A 21,939-nucleotide genomic window follows, 5' to 3' on the forward strand; every position below is an offset into this window, starting at 1 on the left:
ATATGCTTTGTTTTTTCACCAGTTAAACTGTCGTTTTTGTGCACACATTCAAACAAAAATATTTCTATTACAATTACTTCGATGCATATAAAATGTAAAATCAATGAAAAAAAATGTAAGTATTTGTTGCCTTTGAGCTTCTTGACATCTTCTATCCTCAGCCACAGTTTGATAGCAATCATTTCCCCATCGTCCTCTTCCGCCAGTTCAACCCTGACCCCCGTGTCCTCCTGGAAGAACGCGTGGTTCAACAGGATCTTGATGGCATACCTGGAAGAACATGAGTCAAGGAGCTAGATTCAGATCAGTCCTGTATTATCACTAGAGATTCAGCTAGATGTTAGAGGAAAAAGGTAAACTAAAATGCTGGTGATGAGGTGGAATTACTTCTTGATACCAGTTTGTTCAAAAACTAGCGACGCCTTGTGAGCTGATCTCCAACCTATAAACTAACAGGACAGATGTGGTATTTCCTTAATCTGCTGGGAGTAACAGCATGTTGCCAAAGATCATCTTTTTACTTTATAACATTATTTTATGTTTATGGACTCCAGATGTTTCTTAAAAAAATGTTGGAAATAAAATCAGTACTCCTAAAAATAACTAAGAATCTTCTGTCATAACACGATGGGTCAACAAAACTGCATTTGGACAATGAGGAGAGAAAGAAAAGAAGAGAGAATGAAAGAGAGTTGCTTTGGTGTAGTTTCTAAAGCAGCAGACTAGAGGCTGTGGCGGACGTGTTGGCAGACGCGCAGGACGGGGAAAGAGAACAAACAGAGCACTTTCTATTTCCAACCAAGAGTCTGTGAGTTAGAATGGGATTTGGAGGAAGGAGGATTTGACAGCTCAACCCTTCAACATGTGAAATACAATTCAACACTAAGTGACAAACATCACTGAAATTACCATCAAGCATCACTGGGTGTTGTGATGAAAACATGAGCCATTCAGTTTGATTAACTTTAGAGACAGAATGCAAATGTTCTGTCTGTGAATCGGTGGTGGACAGCAGACCATTAACAACACAAATACTCAGACATCGCTGTTCTTCAGTGAATTTCGGGTTCATACTTTGTGTTTGTGTGACTCACCTCTCATCTTTGTTTGTTCTGATGCAGCCCTCTATAATTTCCTTCACCTCAGGAATGGCTACCTTGTCAAAACTGCCCGGCTTCACTCCCTGCACAGACAAAATAGAGAAGCAGTGAAGGGAAGAGCAGACACACATACACAACTACAACACACCCTGTTCTCACTAATGCATAGTTAAGATTTAACAAGAAGTTGGGATCATTTGATGCTCATAAACATATTTCTTTAATACATACATGTGCTGTATTTTAATTCATTCTCTGAATCTCTTCACATTAAACCACAAAATTTAAGAAAAGAAAACATCTGTGGTCAGTTACTCGATTTATTTTGTCTCTACATAATTTTGGAGTATAACTTGAATATGTTTTTTTCTTTTTTAAAGGCGAACAGAAAGAAAGACAAGTAAAACAATAAAACAGAAACAAACAGTAAAATGTTAAAGACAAAAACTGACAACAAATTCCTTTTGCTGCAGGATTACCTGATGGCAATTCAATCAAACTGACTTAACCCTTAAAGGTCAAACATGTGACATTTGACTATTACTGTCCAATAATAGTTTGGCTCAGGGTTAAATTCAACTTGGGGACAAACTATGAATCACAGCCTTTTAGAGCCAATTAAGAACATTAGAGCACATTCAAAGCGATACACAAAATTCATTCAGCATTTGGCTAAGGCCTAAAATTCATAAAAGCTGGAAACATATACAATATTTACAATATACAGTTCGATAATGCATATTGACAGGATGTGGCAAGATGCAATGCAGGGTTTTACTGCTCGATTAAACTAGAAGGGAAACGGCCATAGTCATAGATTATAAGTACTTCCAAGTAACTAAGAACAAGGAACCTCTAAAGGCCCGCCCAGTTTCAGCTACACAGTCTGCTAGAAGGCATCTTAATGACCAGGCCTTGTATTCAAAGACTGGCACTGGGTTAACAGAGGAACAACATAGATTTAAGCAAAGGCAAGAAACTAAATCCCGCAAACGACATGCACCATAAAGTACATTTGTCTTCTCAATGTGTCGGCGAAGGATGCTCGTGTTTCAAATGTCATCATGTAACAAGTTAAATTTGCCTTTTCTGTGTCAAATCTCTGAGCTAAGAAGTGCCCACCTGAAATACTATGATTAAAAACATATAGCAAATTAAACTAATTCACTACTTTACCTCAAAATACACATTAAAACTATCAAACCGACAAAATAAAGCCACATAAAGTCACAAAAAAGATGAAAAGAGGAGGAACAGTTACCGGTGGGAGACGGACAGTTTTGAAGATGTCAAATGAGTAACTTACCTACAGAGTATTCAGAGCAGTTTGACTGACAGTGTCTTTGAAAAGAAGTTCTAGTCTAAACTTGTTGACTGCTGTTCAGACAGACAGACAGACAGACAGACAGACAGACGGTTCAGAAGCTCAACCTGTAACGCAGCGAATGACCACTTCCTTCTGCTCACCCCTCCAGCCTGCGTTCCTCCTCTCTTTTCTTTCTTGGCCTGTTCCTCTCTTGCTGCCCCACCAGATCACCATTACATAACAACCCCAATCTCTCCATCTACCCCCCTCCCGCTCCCCCCCCCCCCCCCATCCCCTCTCTCTCAAACACACATGCTGAGATTCCAGGACCAAACAAAGTTAGGACTGACGCAGGAAGTAATGGTATTAAGTCTGGCAGAAGAAGGGAGGGATGGAGAGAGATGGAGAGATGGAGAGAGAGAGGTAGATTTTTTTTTTGTTTAATAAGGCTGATTGGAGGTAAGGAATGTTCCAGAAGGACCATGAACCATGTCAACAACACTGTATGTCAAGGTATAAGAAGATAAGCCATAAAACAGACCCCCAAACTTTCCCTGATCTCTCAGACGTCCCTCTGACTTTCAGCAATGCAAAAGAATACAAAGGGCCTTTTTAATTTGAATAATTTTAAAATAGTTCTCCAGACCTGAAGGGAAAAGTATCCAGTAATTCATAATAAGCGATGATACGAAGAAAGTCTGAAACAATAACTATAATTTTTTTCTGCTTTCCTTTCCTGTCAATTGTCTCAACTCCTCATGACAGGGTTCAAACTCCAAGTCAAATGTCAAATTCCCTGACTTACACTGACTAAAAAGCTGAAATTCCACGACCTCTAATGAACAGGAAAAAAAGGCTGCCTGTTGTGCTCAGCAGACAAGAAACATAGAAACATTTCTGTTAAAAACAGGCAGACACACGCCTCTCTGTTTGCACCGATACTGAAAGAAATTAAATACATGTCACAATACTGGCTGCAGACGCAAAATATTTATCTAACAATAATGATAATTAGCTCGCAACCTATTACACTACATTTTACATTTCTGTCAGTGACCATTAATTCTACCAAACAGACACATTGACAATAACCAGCTAACTAACTTTATAGTTACATGCATGGAAAATATTACATTTTGATGCAATTTGAGGCAAACACAATTCCCTGATATTCCGTGACTTGTCCCAAAAAATGATCAAATTCCCTGTCCGGAAAAGGGTTCTTAAAATTCCCTGCTACTCCCTGAACAGTGGAACAGATGTTTAAATTCGGCAGCTTTTAAAGGGAGAATTTGGAAACCACTACATCAAACGTTAGTTTCTGGGGATGTAACTCTTGCAACAGACTGCTAACTCGTATCATACAAGTTGGAGAAAATAGCACAGCCTGATGTAACGAGAGATGAAAGGAAATATCGGAGCAATTTCAAGTAAAGGCAGAAATAGAAAAGCAGAATTTACAGCCCAAATTCCTTAAACAACATTGAATTAAAAAAAAAAGGCAGATTTTGTTCGTGAATGCAAGTGGTAACCGCTCCATAAGATTAATAATTCGCCTACAATAGACCTACAACATTTTTTTTTTGTAAGCTACACTGCAGATCATTCCTCTTTGTTTCTGTGTGGGATTCAGATGTTTTCTGAATTTACAGTTTGATTCTCAGACTTTACAGATGAAACATATCAGGGGTCAAGTAACTTTGCGAGGACAGACAGAGGGAGAGACGGAGGGTGGAGACCTGCTTCGGCTGATTCAGCCGGTGAAATGAAAGGAAGCAGGTGACTGGAGCCCCCCGGGGTTGTCACAAGGTTCTTCCGTGTGCGAGTGTGTGACAATAACAACTACTGACAATTCAAATAGGCAGTTTGATTAAATGTTTTGCAAATCTCAAACACATGCACACAAACAGAGGCTGAGGTCACCGCGATAATCAAATATGGTTTGATCAAATTGAAGACGTGATTTCCTTCTTATGTAGGTGAAAGGAGGGAACAGAGAGAGAGGGATAGGATGGCAACAGAGACAAAGAACCAGACGGACGGATGGATCGAAATATACTGCTTGCCTGGATTACCGCCCATAAAGCTTCTTTAATCAAATTGAGAGATGCAAAAAACAGAAAGATGAAAGAAGGACCGAAGAGAGAGGGCTGATTCTCTTCTGTCACAGGGGTGGTTTGATGCAGGAGGCGATCTTAATCCAAATCCTTTCAACTTGAAAGTGCCGGTTAGATAGTGTGGACAGGCACTGAAAGCTGAAACCTTTACTAAAATGAAAATTTAGACTAAAACCGAATGCCGATTAAAGCATACGAGAGTAAACAAATGTGTAAATAATATGAGAATAAATCCTGTAAAAGTAACAAAATCTGACCTTCATATTTAGATAAAAGGGATTTGAAATACAAAATGTTTGGAACACATTTATTTTTGGTGTGCATGGTAGAAAAGAGAAAAAAAAATTCCGATGCTGTCAGTGTGGGTCTGAAGTTATAATTAAATCTTAATGTTAGATTTCTCCTGAGGGAACAGAAGCACTTCTTTAGGCTGAGGAAGACGTTGCACTATTGTTGCCTAAGCAACAATAGTCTTCTTGTTAATCACTGGGAGGTACTTCCAGATTAATTGTAGTTCTTGCACCTTCTGATTAAAATTGATTATTAAAGCAAAATATGCAAAAATATTGGCGTATCCTTTTTGTTCAGCACTGATGCTTTACTAGCATAAACAGGATTTGATGCTGGTAATAAAGCAATGAATATATAGAATTGGCATAAAAGAGAGTCAGAGAGATGTGAGTGATAATGGACGACGGAGAGAGAAAACAATAAAAAGAGATTTCCATTAAATTCCTCTGGTCCATTTACCGTCACTATCAGCCTCCACAGAGATGAACTCAGTGCTGGGAGGAAAGGAGGGGGACAGCTCTCATCTCCCTGTGTGTGTGTGTGTGTGTGTGTGTGTGTGTGTGTGTGTGTGTGTGTGTGTGTGTGTGTGTGTGTGTGTGTGTGTGTGTGTGTGTGTGTGTGTGTGTGTGTGTGTGTCTGTAGTGGGGTGATGACCTCAGTACCACTTTAAAAAAAAAAAAGCCTCTGATTGCATCTGTTCCTCTCTGACTCAGTCTCATTTACTCATGAATGATTTCCAGCCAAGTGTCATTAAAGTTTTAGAAAACGGGATATGGTTTTAAATCTAAAGGTGCATCCCGACCGGATGTTGCTGATGTCAGAGTTTATCTGACTGTCAACAGACAGATCCAAGAAAGATATGGATTCACACCAAGACAGAACATTTCAGAACATCAAAAAACATGATGTCATTATTTTTGTTACTTAGAAATTGAAAAAAAAATATATTTTTTCAAATGTGTCCTGAGCATGCTCTAGCCAAGCCTGCTAATTTCCAGTTTAGACCTACGCTAACTTGAATTGGGATCAAATAATTCAGTCATGAAGCATTTCCAGACTTTATAAATGTTATTTATGGGCCGAACGGATCAAATTCTGATTGTGAAAGGAGTCATTTGGTGAGGGCTGTGCCACTCGATATATTATTAATGTACTTTTTCCTTCTTCCCACTGTGCTATAGTGCCACAGTTTCCCTTTCACCTATTTGCATGAGAGAGTGAGAGTCTGGGAGGGAGCATGAGGGAAATAGACCGAACTGTGCAAAAACACCATCATATGACTCGATCTCCTGCAAATCATGCCAAACTTATTAATGCAGTCAGTAAACAAGTGTAGGGGGGAGTGGCAGAGGGAGCCGGGCGGAGGGGGACGGAGATTAGAGGCGAGGAACACAGACAAGGCTGTTAAATACAACACGTGAATGTCACAATCGGCCTCTGAGGGAGTCAAAAAGAAACACTTTCGCTCGCTGTCCCACACATACTGAGCCGAGCGGCGAACGCAGACTTACACTCGTGACTCGTCTGTAGATCTGGGCAGCGTTTTGACATTCGGAGTAGGGGTACTCCGAGGTAGCCATCTCCAGCATACACATCCCGAAGGCGTAGACGTCCACGGATTCGTCATACTTCTCCTCGTACATCTCCGGAGCCATGAACTCTGGCGTACCTAATGAAGAGGGAAAAAAAAAGAAAAAAAAACTTTTACATGGTGCCTGGAGTTCAGATCATGTCGGCCCTGTATTTGTTTCATTCCCTCCTATATCCCTCTCAGAAGTACATGCTGTAGATAATCACGTCTTCAAAATCAATGGAATTGTTCCAACAAACCAAGAACTCTTCTCCGTGAATACAAATCCGTCACGTTCCCTCTTTTAAATAATGTGTTTTCATACTTCCCACAATCCTAACTTTTACATTATCAGGTCCACGTCCTGCAAACACCTTAAAAACACACTAAAAATACTGAAATGTTATAAATATTAATGGTTCTAAATCTAATAAAATCCCTCAACGCAGCTGGAAATTTCAAACCGACTTACTGGAAGCACGTATTTGTTTCGAGTGTGCATTTCTGCATGTGTTCAAATACTTGAGGTCGGCCTAATTACTGCGCCAAGAAGCTGTGAGATTTACTGAGCATGTCAATCTCGCCCTCAAGTGCATGAAAGTATGCGCATTCATGTACTTGCTGTGTGAGAAAACACGTGGATACCAAAATACTTGTGGTCAGCTAGACAACTAGACTACTGAGAGGCAGCCGAGTTAATATGTGGAGCACAGGGGAGTCTTTACTCCACTTGTGTGTGCAAGTGTTTGTTGTAATCTAGATGCATGTGTTGTGTGTCTTCGGTCTGCGTCTGTGTGTGTGTGTGTGTGTGTGTGTGTGTGTGTGTGTGTGTGTGTATATATGCAGCTATTACATCTCCAGACAGCTTAATCCTAGCTTTCTAGCAGACGGAGTGGTTGGTGTTTCACTCTTCAAATATCTGCGGTTTGACTTAACAACCAGACATTTTAGAAGCAGTCAAATTAATCTTCAGTAGGCGTGTGTGTCGTGTTCAGCATGTATTCATTTCTCGGCTTCTACGAGTAGCATGTGCAGACATGTGCATGTAAGGTGGCTATTATTAATGCAAATACTAGTACAAGTTACGTCAGTTGGTTCACTTTCTCCACCTTCACAAACAGGAATATTTCACTCTGATTTACAGCGAACTGTCTGACAGATAAATGTCTTCCTGCAAGAGTACTTTGTGTCTTAAGCGGCGGTTTGTATGCGCTGACATACCTATGACACTCTTGGCAAAAGAAGCCCTCTTCAGTGTAGCCAGACCAAGGTCTCCTATCTTCACCGAGCCCGTGGGCCCCGTGATGAAGATGTTGTCACATTTCAGGTCTCTGTGAATGATGGGCGGAGCCCTGGTGTGCAGGAAGTGAAGACCTTTGAGGATTTGTCTGCACCACGAACGCAGAACCTTGATTTTCATCACCTTGAAACGCTTCAGGTAGCTGCAGGAGAAAGAAATCACGTATAAGAAACAAGGTCGTTCAACAATATATGTCAGAGAAGCAGATTCAGTCCTGCATCGACAGATATGAATCCCGTTCAAGTGGCATTTGTCCGAACACAATATCTGCTAACATGTGGCCTCTCTGAATGACAACAATTTAGTAACTGAGAACACGACGACTTGTGGAAATTTCATGAGAGAAGTTGTTACTTAATGGATGAGAGTTTATTGGATCCAGAGTGGTTTTTTGAAGGCAGCATCTACAGGCCAATAGTGGTATTGTAGTTTAAGGCACTTCTGCATTGGTTTTACTTTTCAGACCCGGAGAATACGTCCATTTTTATGAGCTCTGTGCAAAATCTAGTAAAACAAAAACAAAAAAAAAACCTAGTAAATTGTTGGACCGTTTATGAAACGCCAGAGTGCTGTAAATTTGAAACAAGGGTTTTTAATTTGAAATAAATACCGGAAGTCGCTGCATTCAGTCAGGTGGGATTCATTCAGCCAACTAATGGTGCAGCTTTATAACTAAGTCACTTAGTCGTTGACAGATATTTGCATTTGTCCATGCTGTTGTAGTCCAGCGAACAAAGCTGCTTTATAACTGTATTAACAGAACCTCAAATGAGGTTGAGGGCTACAGATGAATAGTTTGAACTGTTAAATGCACTAAACACTATTATACATATTACTCCAGGACACAGAAAACCATATACAAGAAAATATATTATTCCAAATCAAAGCAAGGAGAGGTGGACAATAGCTGGATAAGAGAGTGGAGCGGCAGAAACAGGGATAATGCTTCAATTAAAGAATAACGCTTACGTAACTAAATTGGATTACTGTCAGTTATTTGCAGCTTAAAGGGATCATCATAAATACCAGCAAAGATATAAATAAACACAGAATAAAAGAGAGACCATCATTGACAGACATTGCGGTGCCTGAAGGGTTCGGGTCTGATACTGAAGGCCAAATTACCGATGGAATAAAGAGGTTTAAAAGAGTTTGAAGACTCGTCTTTATTCAATACGCTTTAGATTCATATTTGTTAGTTTGAGCTCGTCTTTTATATATTTAATAAGTAATTTTCACACCAATAAATGTAACCCTTTCCTCACCACGAAAAAAGCAATGGAAAATGTTTCTTTGCATTTTTTTTTAGTTCCGAGGAGCAAGCATATAAACCATCCGTGTTTTTTTTTAACTGACCCCACAGTTATTTTAACATAGGCCTCTACCAAACGGCTGAGAAGTAACTTAATCTCTTTTTTTGACAATAAAACGTAATCCTAATAAAATTATTTCAGCAAACGTATAATTGAATACCAGTATATTTATCATATCAACAAAAATGAATGATTAGACTTTTTTTTTTTTTAACTGTGTGGTCAGTTGTAATTACATTTTCTTAGCTTCACCAGCTTTACCAAAAAGTGACCAAGCAACTGTTTGGTAGAGCGTTTTCAGAAAATGATTCGACCCTTATTAGACTTTGTTTTGTTGTAACAAGTTACTGTAAGTAATGCTGTTCAGCAACACTCCTGAAAGTAGAAGATGTTGGAAAAAAAACAATGCTTAGCTTTGGAAATTCCACCAAACAACATTCTTATTTCTGACTTTTGTGTTGCCGACTTCCAGTAAGGAAATGTTGGCTCAGTTATGGGTCAGTTTTAACACATTTTTCAATGAAATGTGAGGACTCAAAATGTGCTCTACTAAAGGCTCAACAGAAGGTTAAAGGGTTACAAAATCTTGCCTCAAGCTCAGTCAAATACCAATTTTTTTGGAACTTGTAATGAAACAATTGCAGCCAAACTGATGATTTGATTTGTTTTTTAACAGTGCAGAGGAAGTCTGATCTTACAATAAGCATTGGTTGTATCTCATCATGTCTTTCAGCTTGGCCATGGCCACGTTATTTGTTTTATACACTTCTAATTTCCTAGAATGAGAACAACAAGGCACTGTTTGATGTGTAATTGTATAATTTTGAATCAGTAATTTAGAATATTTGTCCGTTGTCTCTACCCACTTCATTCCTGTTTGGAGTTATGAGAGTCTGGAAACCATCCCAGAATACAGTGGAAAGCAGGGAAACACCCTTTGACAGGCTGCCAGGCCATCACAGATCCACACCTGTGGGTGATCAGGAGACACTCCACCTGGTTTGTATGCCTCTGAAACACGGTGGGAATGCCGACCGAACGGGACAGAGACGTTAGTTTAAGGGAAATTGACCCGAGTTAGCAGAACAACAGCATCGTACGGTGTTTCCAGAACATTTCTCTTCTACTCGGGCAAGCACAATAGCTTAAAAAGCATGCAGTTGGTTTTATTTTCCTTTACTCAGCCAGATGCAATTACTGATGACGACATTTCTGTCTAATCTTAAGAATTAAAAGCTGGAAGAACAGATTCAGAATAAAGTGGTCTGTCTCTTAATTAGCTCATTTAAAATCAATGCTTAAATTCCTGGCAGAGTGTTTTCTCTTATCAGCTTCCTTTGCTCGGCTGTTCAGTGAAATCTAAGTGAGGTGCCAAACAGACACAGTGAGACACGGGAAGCAGGGTGCACTCCTTAGTCATCCTCTGATCATCCTGCTGATGTGGAGGTTTCAAAGGAGTTCAACCGTTTGAAGACTCATCATCTCTATGATTTGCCGGTATGCGTCAATTTCACAGCATCACAGCAAACACGATAATCTGATTTAGCTAGATTTAGCTTATTTGTTAAAGAACTTTGGTTCTACGAGCTATAAACAATATTCTCCTTGATCTATTTACAGCATTTGATTCAATATCCGAGCTTTAAACTTGACCGAAGCAATAATAGGTGAATAATAAGCTGGCCCTGCAGCAAAAACAGCCTCGACCCTTTTGGATCGCTGCTCTGAGAATCAGACCGCCGACCCGATGCAGAGCAGCATCGGTGAGTCTTCGTGCGGCATCACCTGCAGCTCCACAGAGTCGCCAGCTGCTGCAATAACGCAACGACTGCAAATCTGTGTTCACCGGTGCGAAAGCAGCTCGGACAACTGTGGAGCGAGCGACACGGACCGGTCTGCTCCAACACACGTCCGACATGCAAGAAGGCGTAAGAGCTTGTAGCTGCGACGCTGCATCTTCACCAGCACTGAAAACCACTCATTGAAACGCTCTACTTTACTTGAGTTTTTCCATTTGAGAAAAATGTATACTTCTACTTTACTTCAGAGGGAAATGTTGCAATTCATCCATTTGGAAAATATAACACACTGTTATGGACTGAACCACGGAACAGTACAAAGTAGCTCCATCACAAACTACTGCAACATTAAACTACTAATAATACATACGAGTGCTACTTTTACTTACTTTTTGATACTTTGTTCGTCCGATTCTTTATTCTCTACGTAAGTTAAGGACCCATGTCCTTCTTACACCACCGTGTCCACAGACAGCCCTGAAGAGAGCGACTCAGTTGGAAGTTGGAACTAGCAACTCATTTCAATATCGATTAATCTGCCAAATATTTACCGCAGCGGTTTACAAACTGTGGTACGTGAGGTTCCACCTGTTGGTACACAAGAACAACTTGGGGTTTGGTGTCTTGCCCAAGGACACTTTGGCACGGGGACAGGAGGAAGCAGGGATAAAACCGCCAACATCATGATTCGTGGCAACCCGCTCTACCATCTGAGCCACAGCCGCGCGAGAAGTTTAACAAGATATCTCCAACTGCGCGCCCCCAATTTGTTTTAAATTTCATTCAATTACAGGGATTACTTGGGATTACTTATTAAATATACAAATCACATTAGTTGTTAATCATTTAAATATTTCAGAGATCAAATTTGCCCGTGGTTATTCCAACATAGTATAACGCTGGTGATACCTCGATGCAGTCGGATGTCTTGCCTCCTGCTCACTTTTCAACTATCAAACATGTTATCAGATGGAAAATATTGTTTTCTCAACTTTTAAAGTCCAACACACATCAAAATGTACATCTGCATGACTGTCAAGCTCTTCCTCACTTCCTTACATCTTTATTTCACACTCCACCTCTCTCTTATTCTCATTTCTCACATTACTTCTCTTAGGAAACAGCACATCTCTTCTTCCCTCCTCCTCCTCCTCCTCTTCCTCACCCACCCTCCTCGCCTGTCTTCTCTGCTTTCTTTCTCTCCCATTCTGAAGTCAGCACCGTGTTGACAGACCAGTTAAACCCGGTGGCATGCTGCTCCGGAGTGACACTGCACAAAAGCATCGCTTACACACAAGTCACTGAACCGTGCTGCCGTTGTAACACACATACCCGAGTACGCAGGTACGGATTTGCATGTTGCGAAACATGCAAATATATACTCTTAACAGTAAATAACACGACAAGTACGCAGTTTTGGATCCGCTGACGCAGAGCAGTGCCAACAGGTCTTTCTCACACACCCACAGACACGCACAGATAAGTGGGCTCTAATAAACTGAACTCATGCTGGTCAGTGTTTCCATCCCCTCCGTCTTTCTCCTTCCATATCAGTCCTCCCCTCTTGTCATCTCGCTTCCTTTTTCCACCGCTTCAGTGTGCAACAGTCTCCGCTCCTTTCTGAGGCTTCATCTGGATCACGGCCAAATCTCTGCACAGCCTTTGTCCTGCTCTTGAGCGCACACGCATGCCCTGCGTATACTTACAAAAAAAACATGCTTATGTGAATGAGAAATCTATTTCCTGCTGAATGAATCGGCACGTAATCAATTATTTAAGACCTTTGAAAGCAAAATTCAGCTTTTCAAATTTCCTTCTATAATAGTAAACTCGTGATTGTTGATCGGACACGACATGACATTTGAAGTCATGATGGGCAATTTTCACCATTATCTGACGTTTTTAAGCCGAATAATACAATAATACAATCAGTAGATGAATCAATGATGTAACACTGGTATCATGTGCGCATATTTTATGTACAGTATAATAATATCATCCAAATCAGTGCAGAATTCTGATAATGTGAGGTATACAGCATGTTCGATAAATAATTACTGTTCTTGAATTATCTTAAGAAATATTAGCACATTATCATACTTGTTTTACTTTTTTTTCTTGACCAAGGTTTTACTTTAAACTTTTATTTACTAATGTTCTTACATTAGTAAATAAAAGTTTAAAGTAAAACCTAAAAGGGGGAAAACACTTTTCCTGAATTTAAACTCCTTTTTTTGTTTGTTTTGTTTTGTTCATTTTAATGCTATGCAGTGGTGGAGGAAATATTGAGGTCCTTAACTTAAGTAAAAGTATGAGTAGGTATTATGAAGACACTCCACTACTTCACTAAGTTAAAGTCCTGCATTCAAAACTAAACTTAACTTAAGGAAAGTATGTAAGTATTATCAACAAAAATATAGTTGAAGTATCAGAAGTAAAAGTACACACTCTGCAGTAACTGCTCACTTTTAATGTTTTACTATTATTGGATTAAAATTACTGTTGAATTAATGTGCATTTTACTGCTGTAGATGTTTAAGGTTGTGCTTATTTTAACTACTTTATGTACTGTTGGTTAGTTTAATCTACAGTAATAGTATCATATGTTTATATTGCTTTTTTTTTTTTAATGTAAGGACCATCTAAAAACTTAAGGTAAAAAAAAAAAAAAAAAAGAAAAAAAAAGTAAGCATTTTCCAATAAATCCAAGTGGGTTTTAAAACAGTTTATTTATTCTAAAAAGTAGTCGAATTTTTCTCCAACCATAAACGAACATCTAATCTTTCAGTTTATCAGGAAAAATGTATGTTAAAATCATCAGATTTGGAGATATTCACTGGACAGAAAGGGCATAAAACACTGTAATCTCTCTGACAGTTTTAGAAACCAGAAGACAAGGCAGACAAAGTAATATATTAAAAAGCCAAAGATTTGCGTCTGAGATTTAGTGGAGTCAAATTCGAAAGTTGCATAAAATGGAAACACTCAAGTTAAGAGCAAGTACCTCTGCTTTGTACAATACTTGAGTAAATGTACTCGGTTTATTCCACCACTGCTGCTGCTATGTCGGCAGGATGCTTCTGCATTTGTGCCGACATTTTTGAAGCTTTTCTTCCAGTCTTCCAGTGGAGGGCGCTACTGTCCAGAGCAGTAATCTGCTGCTAAAAGAATTCTCCCACTCTGTGGTCAAAGGTGGGTCACTGGTGTGTCACCCTGGCCAGCTGCTTTTACTTCTACTTATCCATCTGACTGCTTGTGCCTCTCGGACTGTGGTTTTCTGTCTCCCTCTGTGACTTCATTTAACTGTGTGCACAGTATGAGTTCAGTTATCCAACTGTCTCCCTCCACCCTACCCTACCCTACCCTACCCCACCCCACCCTCCACACACACACACACACACACACACACACACACACACACACACAGAGAGGAATGATGTCAGGAATGAGAGGAATCTGCAGCAGAAGCAGCAGCTGGCAGGTGGGCCCATGCCCCACGATGCACTGTGTGGGGCTGCGGGCGGCGCGGCGCTCTGCGCCACGCCACGTTCAGCCTTTTATTGTGTCAGGGGCTCAAACAATCACAATCACATTCACATTCACTTCTACACAGCGGAGAGCCCGGCATTCAGTCACGGCATGTGCAATGACAGCCACAGCCGGGGGCAGAGACTGACAGACGCCCGTTGCGCTGGCACGGATTAGAATTGAATGAGGAAAAAGTTGAAATCATCTTATTTTGGAAGCCGTGTGACACAGTAGAGTCACGTTCATTAAATACGAAACAAGCAAGCAGTCACATAGATACTCTGCATGACAGTCATACAACACGCACACCACATGTGACGAGTCAAACATACTGGCTGACCCACTAACAGCTGCAGTTGGTGATGAAGTCCTGACATGACACCTTTTAGATGCTGGTTTTTTTACCCTGAAAAATCACTGAAATAACATCTTAGAAACCCCCCCCCCCTGATGTACTCACGTTTTTAGCGTGCCTGACGTCATGAGCTCAGTGACGAGAACGATACACTTCTTCCCTTTGCAGGGCCCCTCCCAGGAGTCGTAGAAGCGGACGATGTTAGGATGCTGCAGACCCTTCAGCATCCCGGCCTCCTCTTTGAAACGCTGACGCTCCGACTTGGACAGCTTGCGATCCTGCAAACAGGACAGACGTGGAAAGTTAGTCCTGCATGCACAAAATAAAGAAATCTGGAGGGAAGGAATATTTTCCCAAACAAACCAATGCTGTCTCAATAGTGCAGCGGTGAGTGCAATTGCAATCAAATCAAGTAGGGTGAGACTTTATGTGGGAGAGAAAGGAGCTCATACACAGAAGAGGAAGAAAAGTGGTTGAGGAATCGATGATCTGACACGGATGCAGCATGTCAACATGGAACTAAAATACAAAAGCAGATGAAATGTGATGCCTGCTACACTCGGAAAATGATGCTGTATTGCTGTAGAAGTGGACGTGGACACGGATAAAACGGGAGCGTCCTTTCATCTCAACTCAAAGGAGCCACAGACATCCATCACAGTGAGGCTGTGTTTCTTCTTTTCATCTGTCCAGTACCAGCTACATTTCTTTGAGAGGCACTTTGTAACAAACTGGCTGATGAAAGTGATTTATGAAAAAAAAGATTTATATTTACACTCGAACCAAAATTACAGTCGGTGAGCCTTTTAGTTCCTCCACTGGTAGAACATGTAACAGCACGTGTCACTGTGGATGAGGGTTTTGAGTGTATGGCTGCAATTAATTCGTCTTTTCAATATCAGTTACTGTGTTGATTGTTTTTTTGATAAATCATGAATAGTCAGGTCTATAAAATGTCAGAACATACTGAAAAATGTCCAGCACACTGTTTGTTTTGTTCAACCAATCTATCGACCAGCTTATCGGGGAAGACTTATTTGAAAAGCTGAGAACCAATACATTTTTTTTGTATTTAACTTGTAGCCAGTGGATTTCACGTCAATCCACTCATTGGTTTAACTGGAGGTCCAGAACATGGTACATGAGCTGCATTCTGAAAGGCCTACTTTTTATTTTTTCTTAAAAAGTATGTACCGTCAAAAATCCGCCTCGAACACTCCTCTTGGTCGTATGTGTCGTGATCTGTAGAGAAAGGACGCGTTTTGGAACGAGCGCGACACTGAACGTTGCACTTCTTCCTCAATGCCGTCTCCTATTCTTCTTTTTGGATTTGCAGCCGGGCGGAGCACCGCTTCTCTCCTCTGCCCAGGCGGCGTGACGTGTCTTCCGCTGTGCATAGGTTTGATTTGTGGGTCAGAAAAGTCTAGGAGGCGTCCTGACCTGCACACTGCAAAATACGACCGGATGCAGAAGGACATCCTGGTATTTTTGGCACACTGCATTTCATATTCTATGTATCGGGACACACCAAATCCTTTTCTGGCATACTGAACAACAGTATGCTAGTATGGGGATATTAACGCACGGATGATCTCCTCGCTGGCTTCCCACTAATACACACTCCCAATTGTTTCTTCAAACACAGATCAGATCCTCAAGATTCCAGCTTCTCCATCGTTAGTCCTTCAGATCGTAGTCCATGACGTTCTCACACACACACACACACACACACACACACACACACACACACACACACACACACACACACTTTAATGGGCATTCCAACTCTACCGCCACCGATACCTCCATAGACACGGGGCCGTGTTGGTCAGTTCTCGTGAATAACTTTGTGTGTGTATTTGTACGTAAACACGCGTGTATAAAGGTTCCACGCTTTCACCTGCATCTAACGTGTGTTGTGTGTGTTTGTTTCTATGTCCGCTTTCGTTTCAAGTGACTAAATAATTCATTGCTTTTTAATACAATTACCTCCGGTGGAATGTAAACGAACGTACTGTGTAGTCGTTGAAGAGAATCTGCGCGTTTATTTGCTTGCTTGCGTGCGAGTGTGTTTGAACGGTTTTCTAGTTTCTTCATCAGCTCTGTGTCTAACTGTAGGTGACACATTCAGCACATGACTGCCCCAAAAATAAACAGAAATCTGTGCTGCCTGCCGACGATAAAATAAGGTGACGAAACCTCAAACCTCCGAGGATTTAATGCCAAAATGTGGTCGCAGTAACCTCTATCAGCTCATCCCAAATGCCAAAGTCCTCACAGGCTAACCTGCATTTACAAGTGGGTTGCAACAGATGTGGTTAAAAACAACAACAACAAAAAAAAAAGAGAAGGAAAGATTATAACGAATGTGAGAGAGATGTTCCAATTAACCTGGAACAAACAGAAATGTGTGCTTTGAGAGGAAATCATGACACACATTCAGGATGTTTCATAATGTCCGTGACCCTTTTAGGAGGATGAAATTACAGCAAAGTGAACAAATAGATTGGTCTGCAGATGAACGCAGAAAGAGCAGCAGGACAAACACAGAGGCTGTTTGTGTTTTTATGGAAGAATAGAGGAAGTATAAATCACAGTGAAAAGAAATGTCTGCGTTTTACATTTAAGGAGCATTTTTTTTTTAATGGTGATGCAAGATCAGACGTTTGAGGTAAAACACCTACTCTCAGCATCGTTTCAAGGATTATCTCCATGGCAACCAGTTTTAAAAAGAGGTCCAATGAGGATACCTTGACTCCAGTTCAACTGGTTTGTTGTTTCATTCAAAAACATCAACAATATTCTGACATCTTTCATAAAATGTTATAAATAAGAGGCTTTTTTTTTTTTAAACGGCATTGTATGGTTTTATTTTAGTACTTAATTTGAATATGAATTAATCTCTAAAAATAAAAATAAAAAAGCATTCAGTGCTCTAGTGCAAATCATCTGAGACAAAGAAGATGCTTATCATCAGTCATTTAAAGGATTTAAAGCTACAGCGCACTTCCTGATTTTATAACAGACACACCGAATCCAAAGCTCTCGGGACATGAAGGTAAGGAATTTCCTTAATGTTAACGTTAACAGGTTGTATCCCAACACTCGTCGCACTGGCCAATCAAAATCCAGCACTGCGAGGTCACGATGTAAGAGTCTTTTGAAATGTTATAAAGCTATTAGAAAACCTTGTGAGCTGCTTCAGAGATTAGGACAATCTCTGAGGTGATGATCTCATATTGTCATATTGTATAACCCGGGGCCTCATCTATATCATATGACTTACACACACACACACACACACACACACACACACACACACACACACACACACACACACACACACACACAGAGATAGAGATAGAGGGAGAGTGAGGGAAGTCTGAAAGCTTCAGTGTATTTCTGAAGTGCATCGTGTGTGGAGAGTGTGTTGTGCGTGCGTGCGTGCGTGTGTGTGTGTGTGTGCGTGTGTGTGCGTGTGTGTGTGTGTGCGCGCGCTGGCCTCTAACAGCTTATCCCTTCATCCTTCAGCAACCCTGATGATAGCCCATTAGCAGCTGACACACAAAACATCCATGTGTGTGCTTACCAAGCCTCTCTCTCTCCACTGTCTTACTCTCTGTCTCTCTCTTACTATGATCACATGATCCCGTGGTCACATGACCACAGCCGTAGGGTCACCTGACTGACTGGAAGCCCACAATCCATTTCCCAGCAGCACTTAGAAGAGACCCTGACCACTCATATCACTGTTAAGACGCTTCCCTCCGGGAACTGGAAGATTACTTCTCCATTTTTCACTCTACTTATTTTTCTCTCTCGCTCTGACTGTGTGTGTGTGTGTGTGTGTGTGTGTGTGTGTGTGTGTGTGTGTGTGTGTGTGTGTGTGTGTGTGTGTGTGTGTGTGTGTGCTTGAATTGAAATGATATAAATCTGTTTACACACTCATCTTTTGGGGACTTAACTTATTTTTGGTCTCCATAAACATATATATCAAATTTGAGGTGCGGTTCAAGGTGTTGGTCTCGATGTATTGTCCTCTGAAGCGATGAGAAAAACGCCCGTGTGTGTGCATATTTGCATTTGTGAGTCCACAGACGTGATAACAGAATGCCGACAGCATGTCTAAGGGGGCTTCCTCATCTATTATTAATGTTTCCTTCTTCATTCTAGTGTAATAATGGCTTCACGCCACTCACACATAGAGTAGAGGCTTTAATGGAGACCGTGAAAGCACAACTAAAAGGAGAGCATTTAAAAGACTAAATTGTTTTCAGGACGTTGGTATTTAAGGAATTTAATTTGATTCATCTTGTTGAGAGCGAGTGTTTTCTTTCTCTCTTTCCTGCACTCTCTCTTGTCCCTTCTTCTCCTCCGGGCTTCAAAACATCATGAGACTTGAGTTTGTCAGAAATATCCTCTCACTTTCTATCCACCTTTCTCTCTCTCTCTCTCTCTCTCTCTTAAACACACACACACACACACACACACACACACACACACACACACACACCTAAACAAGATACGTCTGTAAGCATGAATCTGCTGCCTCTTATCCGACACTTGCACACACTCCTTCCGGACATAAGGACTTCCCACTCTCTAATCCCGGCATCACATTCTCACCGTCGTCCCTTGTCCTGTCTGAGGACTTTAAAGAAGCTTCCTCTCCACCCTACGATGAGTGAGAGCGTTAAGTGTGTCTGCCCTATTTCTGCTCTGTAACATCCACCTGAGGACACACGGGAACGAACATACTGTAAAGCCAGATGCAATTAAGTACCCAGACAGGCTGGCGGTAACACGATCTGCAGTGTTACAGTGATTCTGCAGCTTCCTGCAGAGAGGCTGAAAGCTGATACTCTCCGATCGACTCGTCTGGTCTGGACGCTCTGCGATCATCTGCTCCGGTCTGTTGCACCCCAAGCAGAGCTCTCGGCACCAGATGGAAGGAGGTAACAACAGAGGAAAGAGACGCACAAAAAAATGGTAAACTAGAACTACGCTACAACAGATTACTGTGGCTATCCTATTTAAAGTTTATGGGTGGCAAACTCTCAGGATATTGTCCAACGTGCCTCATCTCTCCTGAGGACTTCTCAGAAGTCTAAATATAGTATGAATAATTTAATATAACTGACCATGTCCAAAGAATTGCCTGTTTCTCAGGATTTTCATTATATAACAGCAATTCTCTCGTTTACATAAGGGACCAAAAAAAATCCACTAAAAAAATAAAAAAAAAGCAGGTAAAAACACTATCCTGTCAATTTCACTGGTTGGAAAAAAAAAAAATTGGTAGAAACTAAGTTTCAGACTACAGTAAGACCTGATGCTTATCTGTTAGGAGCTTATGATCCAAGCAGTCCGGTGTCAGGGCTGAGGTTGGAGTATTTCCCAGGGTTCCTCACCAGAATCTGTTCCCGCTTTCCAGAAAAGAATTCCTGCAGGATTCTGGGATTTATTTAAAAAATCATGCATGTGCCCATATACCAGTTTAAAAACTGTATAAAAACAACAACACTATCAACAGTATACCCCTCTTCTACCCTGTGGATAAGACACAGTAGAAAAAAAAAAATCTGACTTTCATTAAGTAGCGTCTCCAATAAATTTAGGGAAAAAATGGTAAGAGGATAAATTTCCACTCTTTCCTGCTTGAACTTTTGCAGTGTAGAGGGGTACCAATATTGTATTTGTTGTGGAGTGGGTGATATGCAGCTGTAATAACAATCTGATACTGACTCAATTTAATATTAGACGCATAATTCATTTTTATTTATGGCTGTTATTTTAGTTTTCGTGGACTTTGTAAGTGTTTGGGGTTTAGAAACTTTTAAATCACTCACTTTTTAATGTTTTATAAAGACTTTTAGAATTTTTCAGCAAAACCCAATAAACCATGTTATTAAAAACAAAAACATTTCCATGTAACTGCCACAGTTACAGTCCGACCTTAAACTGTAGACATCATTGTGATCCAACTGGATACATTTTTCAGCAATTTAACCAGACTAAAGTGCAACTTTTGAGATTTTTATGTCATACAGTGCATTTGTTAAATAAATATTGCCATGACAACAGTTCAAAACCATGTGAAAATACATAGTTTCAGCAAAATAAATGTCACTTTTGACCCCTACAATAAAAACCAAAGTTAATAAAACTATGAAAATATCCTCAAAAATAACAAAACAAACACCCATGAATTATCTTTGGGCCGATGGTACAGAAAACAATTTCTCAGAGGCTGTTTATAGACAGCTCGTCCTGCTGAAAGCATTTACAGACTCTGTCCAAAGTCTGCAGCTGCATCCTAAAACAAACGTAAAACTTTTCAACAGTTACAAGTATTAGATGGAAAGTGGAGGCAAAACTAAATGGTGTTACTTTCATCACAACACAACTGGCAGCATGCTTTTCACCACAATTATACGACCCTTTCAGGCAGCCTGACTGAACTCTAAAAAATTTCCTCGCAGGTCTCCGGAGCGTTTTTCACCCAATTTGATTTTCTTCTGATCAACCGTTGAGTCTTGACCCACATTCCAAAGAATGTTGGTCTGTAACTCGAGAGAAAAATCAGGACCTGTATATCTTAATTACCTTTCGGCTGAGTGAATGAGCTGGCTTGTTTCTATATACTGTAAAGACCTCATGGTAGGGTGTGTGGATGTGGATGTGTGTGTGTGTGTGTGTGTGTGTGTGTGTTTGAGGGGGGCGGGGGTGCTATAAGAGCATGCTAAAAAGGCTTAGTGCGCTCCATGAGGATGTTGCCAAAGTATCCCTCAGACCCCCTGCACTCTGGAAACGCTCTCCTGCAAAGAACCACGAACCCCCCTGCAGCACGCACGCGCACACACACACACACACACACACACACACACACACACACACACACACACGTCTAATAAACTTGTACAGAAAAAGACCGCCACTGCTACGTGCTTTAAACATACACACACAACAAACCAAAACCTCTCCAAGACCTTCACCACAGCTTGTTATGGTTCTGAGCATCTGTTGTGAATAAGAACGACTAAAAACAAGAGGAAAACATTCCAATAAAAGTCAGAGAAAGTGATGGAGACTGATCTCATCATCATAGCGCGCCAAAAAAAAATAAGCAAGAAAGGAAGGAAGGAAACACCAAAATTAAAGTTCACTTGTCCACACACCACCTCTTATATTCCATTTGTTTGTTATATCCCTTCTCTTTCTTTGCTTGTCTTTCCGGCTGCCTCCCTTACCCTTTTTTTT

The 21,939-nt window shown here is 40.7% G+C and overlaps 1 protein-coding gene across 12 annotated transcripts in view; it reads right to left on the reverse strand.

Moving 5' to 3' along the window:
* The window catches only part of wnk1b (WNK lysine deficient protein kinase 1b), a 96,835-nt gene that overhangs the window by 33,290 nt on the left and 41,606 nt on the right, over window positions 1-21,939 (reverse strand). For all 12 annotated transcript variants that reach the window (XM_069156680.1, XM_069156669.1, XM_069156677.1 and 9 more), the window contains exons 3-7: window positions 14,785-14,957; window positions 7,606-7,826; window positions 6,326-6,483; window positions 1,095-1,183; window positions 131-270 (exon numbers count right to left, since the gene is read on the reverse strand). In XM_069156680.1, coding sequence (XP_069012781.1) covers window positions 131-270; window positions 1,095-1,183; window positions 6,326-6,483; window positions 7,606-7,826; window positions 14,785-14,957 — 781 coding nt within the window. The remainder of the gene's footprint in view (window positions 1-130; window positions 271-1,094; window positions 1,184-6,325; window positions 6,484-7,605; window positions 7,827-14,784; window positions 14,958-21,939) is intronic.

The sequence above is a fragment of the Embiotoca jacksoni genome, unplaced genomic scaffold (genome assembly GCF_022577435.1).
Source record: "Embiotoca jacksoni isolate LCO1_2020_lvr unplaced genomic scaffold, fEmbJac1.0.p SCAF_21, whole genome shotgun sequence".
NCBI lineage: Eukaryota > Metazoa > Chordata > Actinopteri > Embiotocidae > Embiotoca > Embiotoca jacksoni.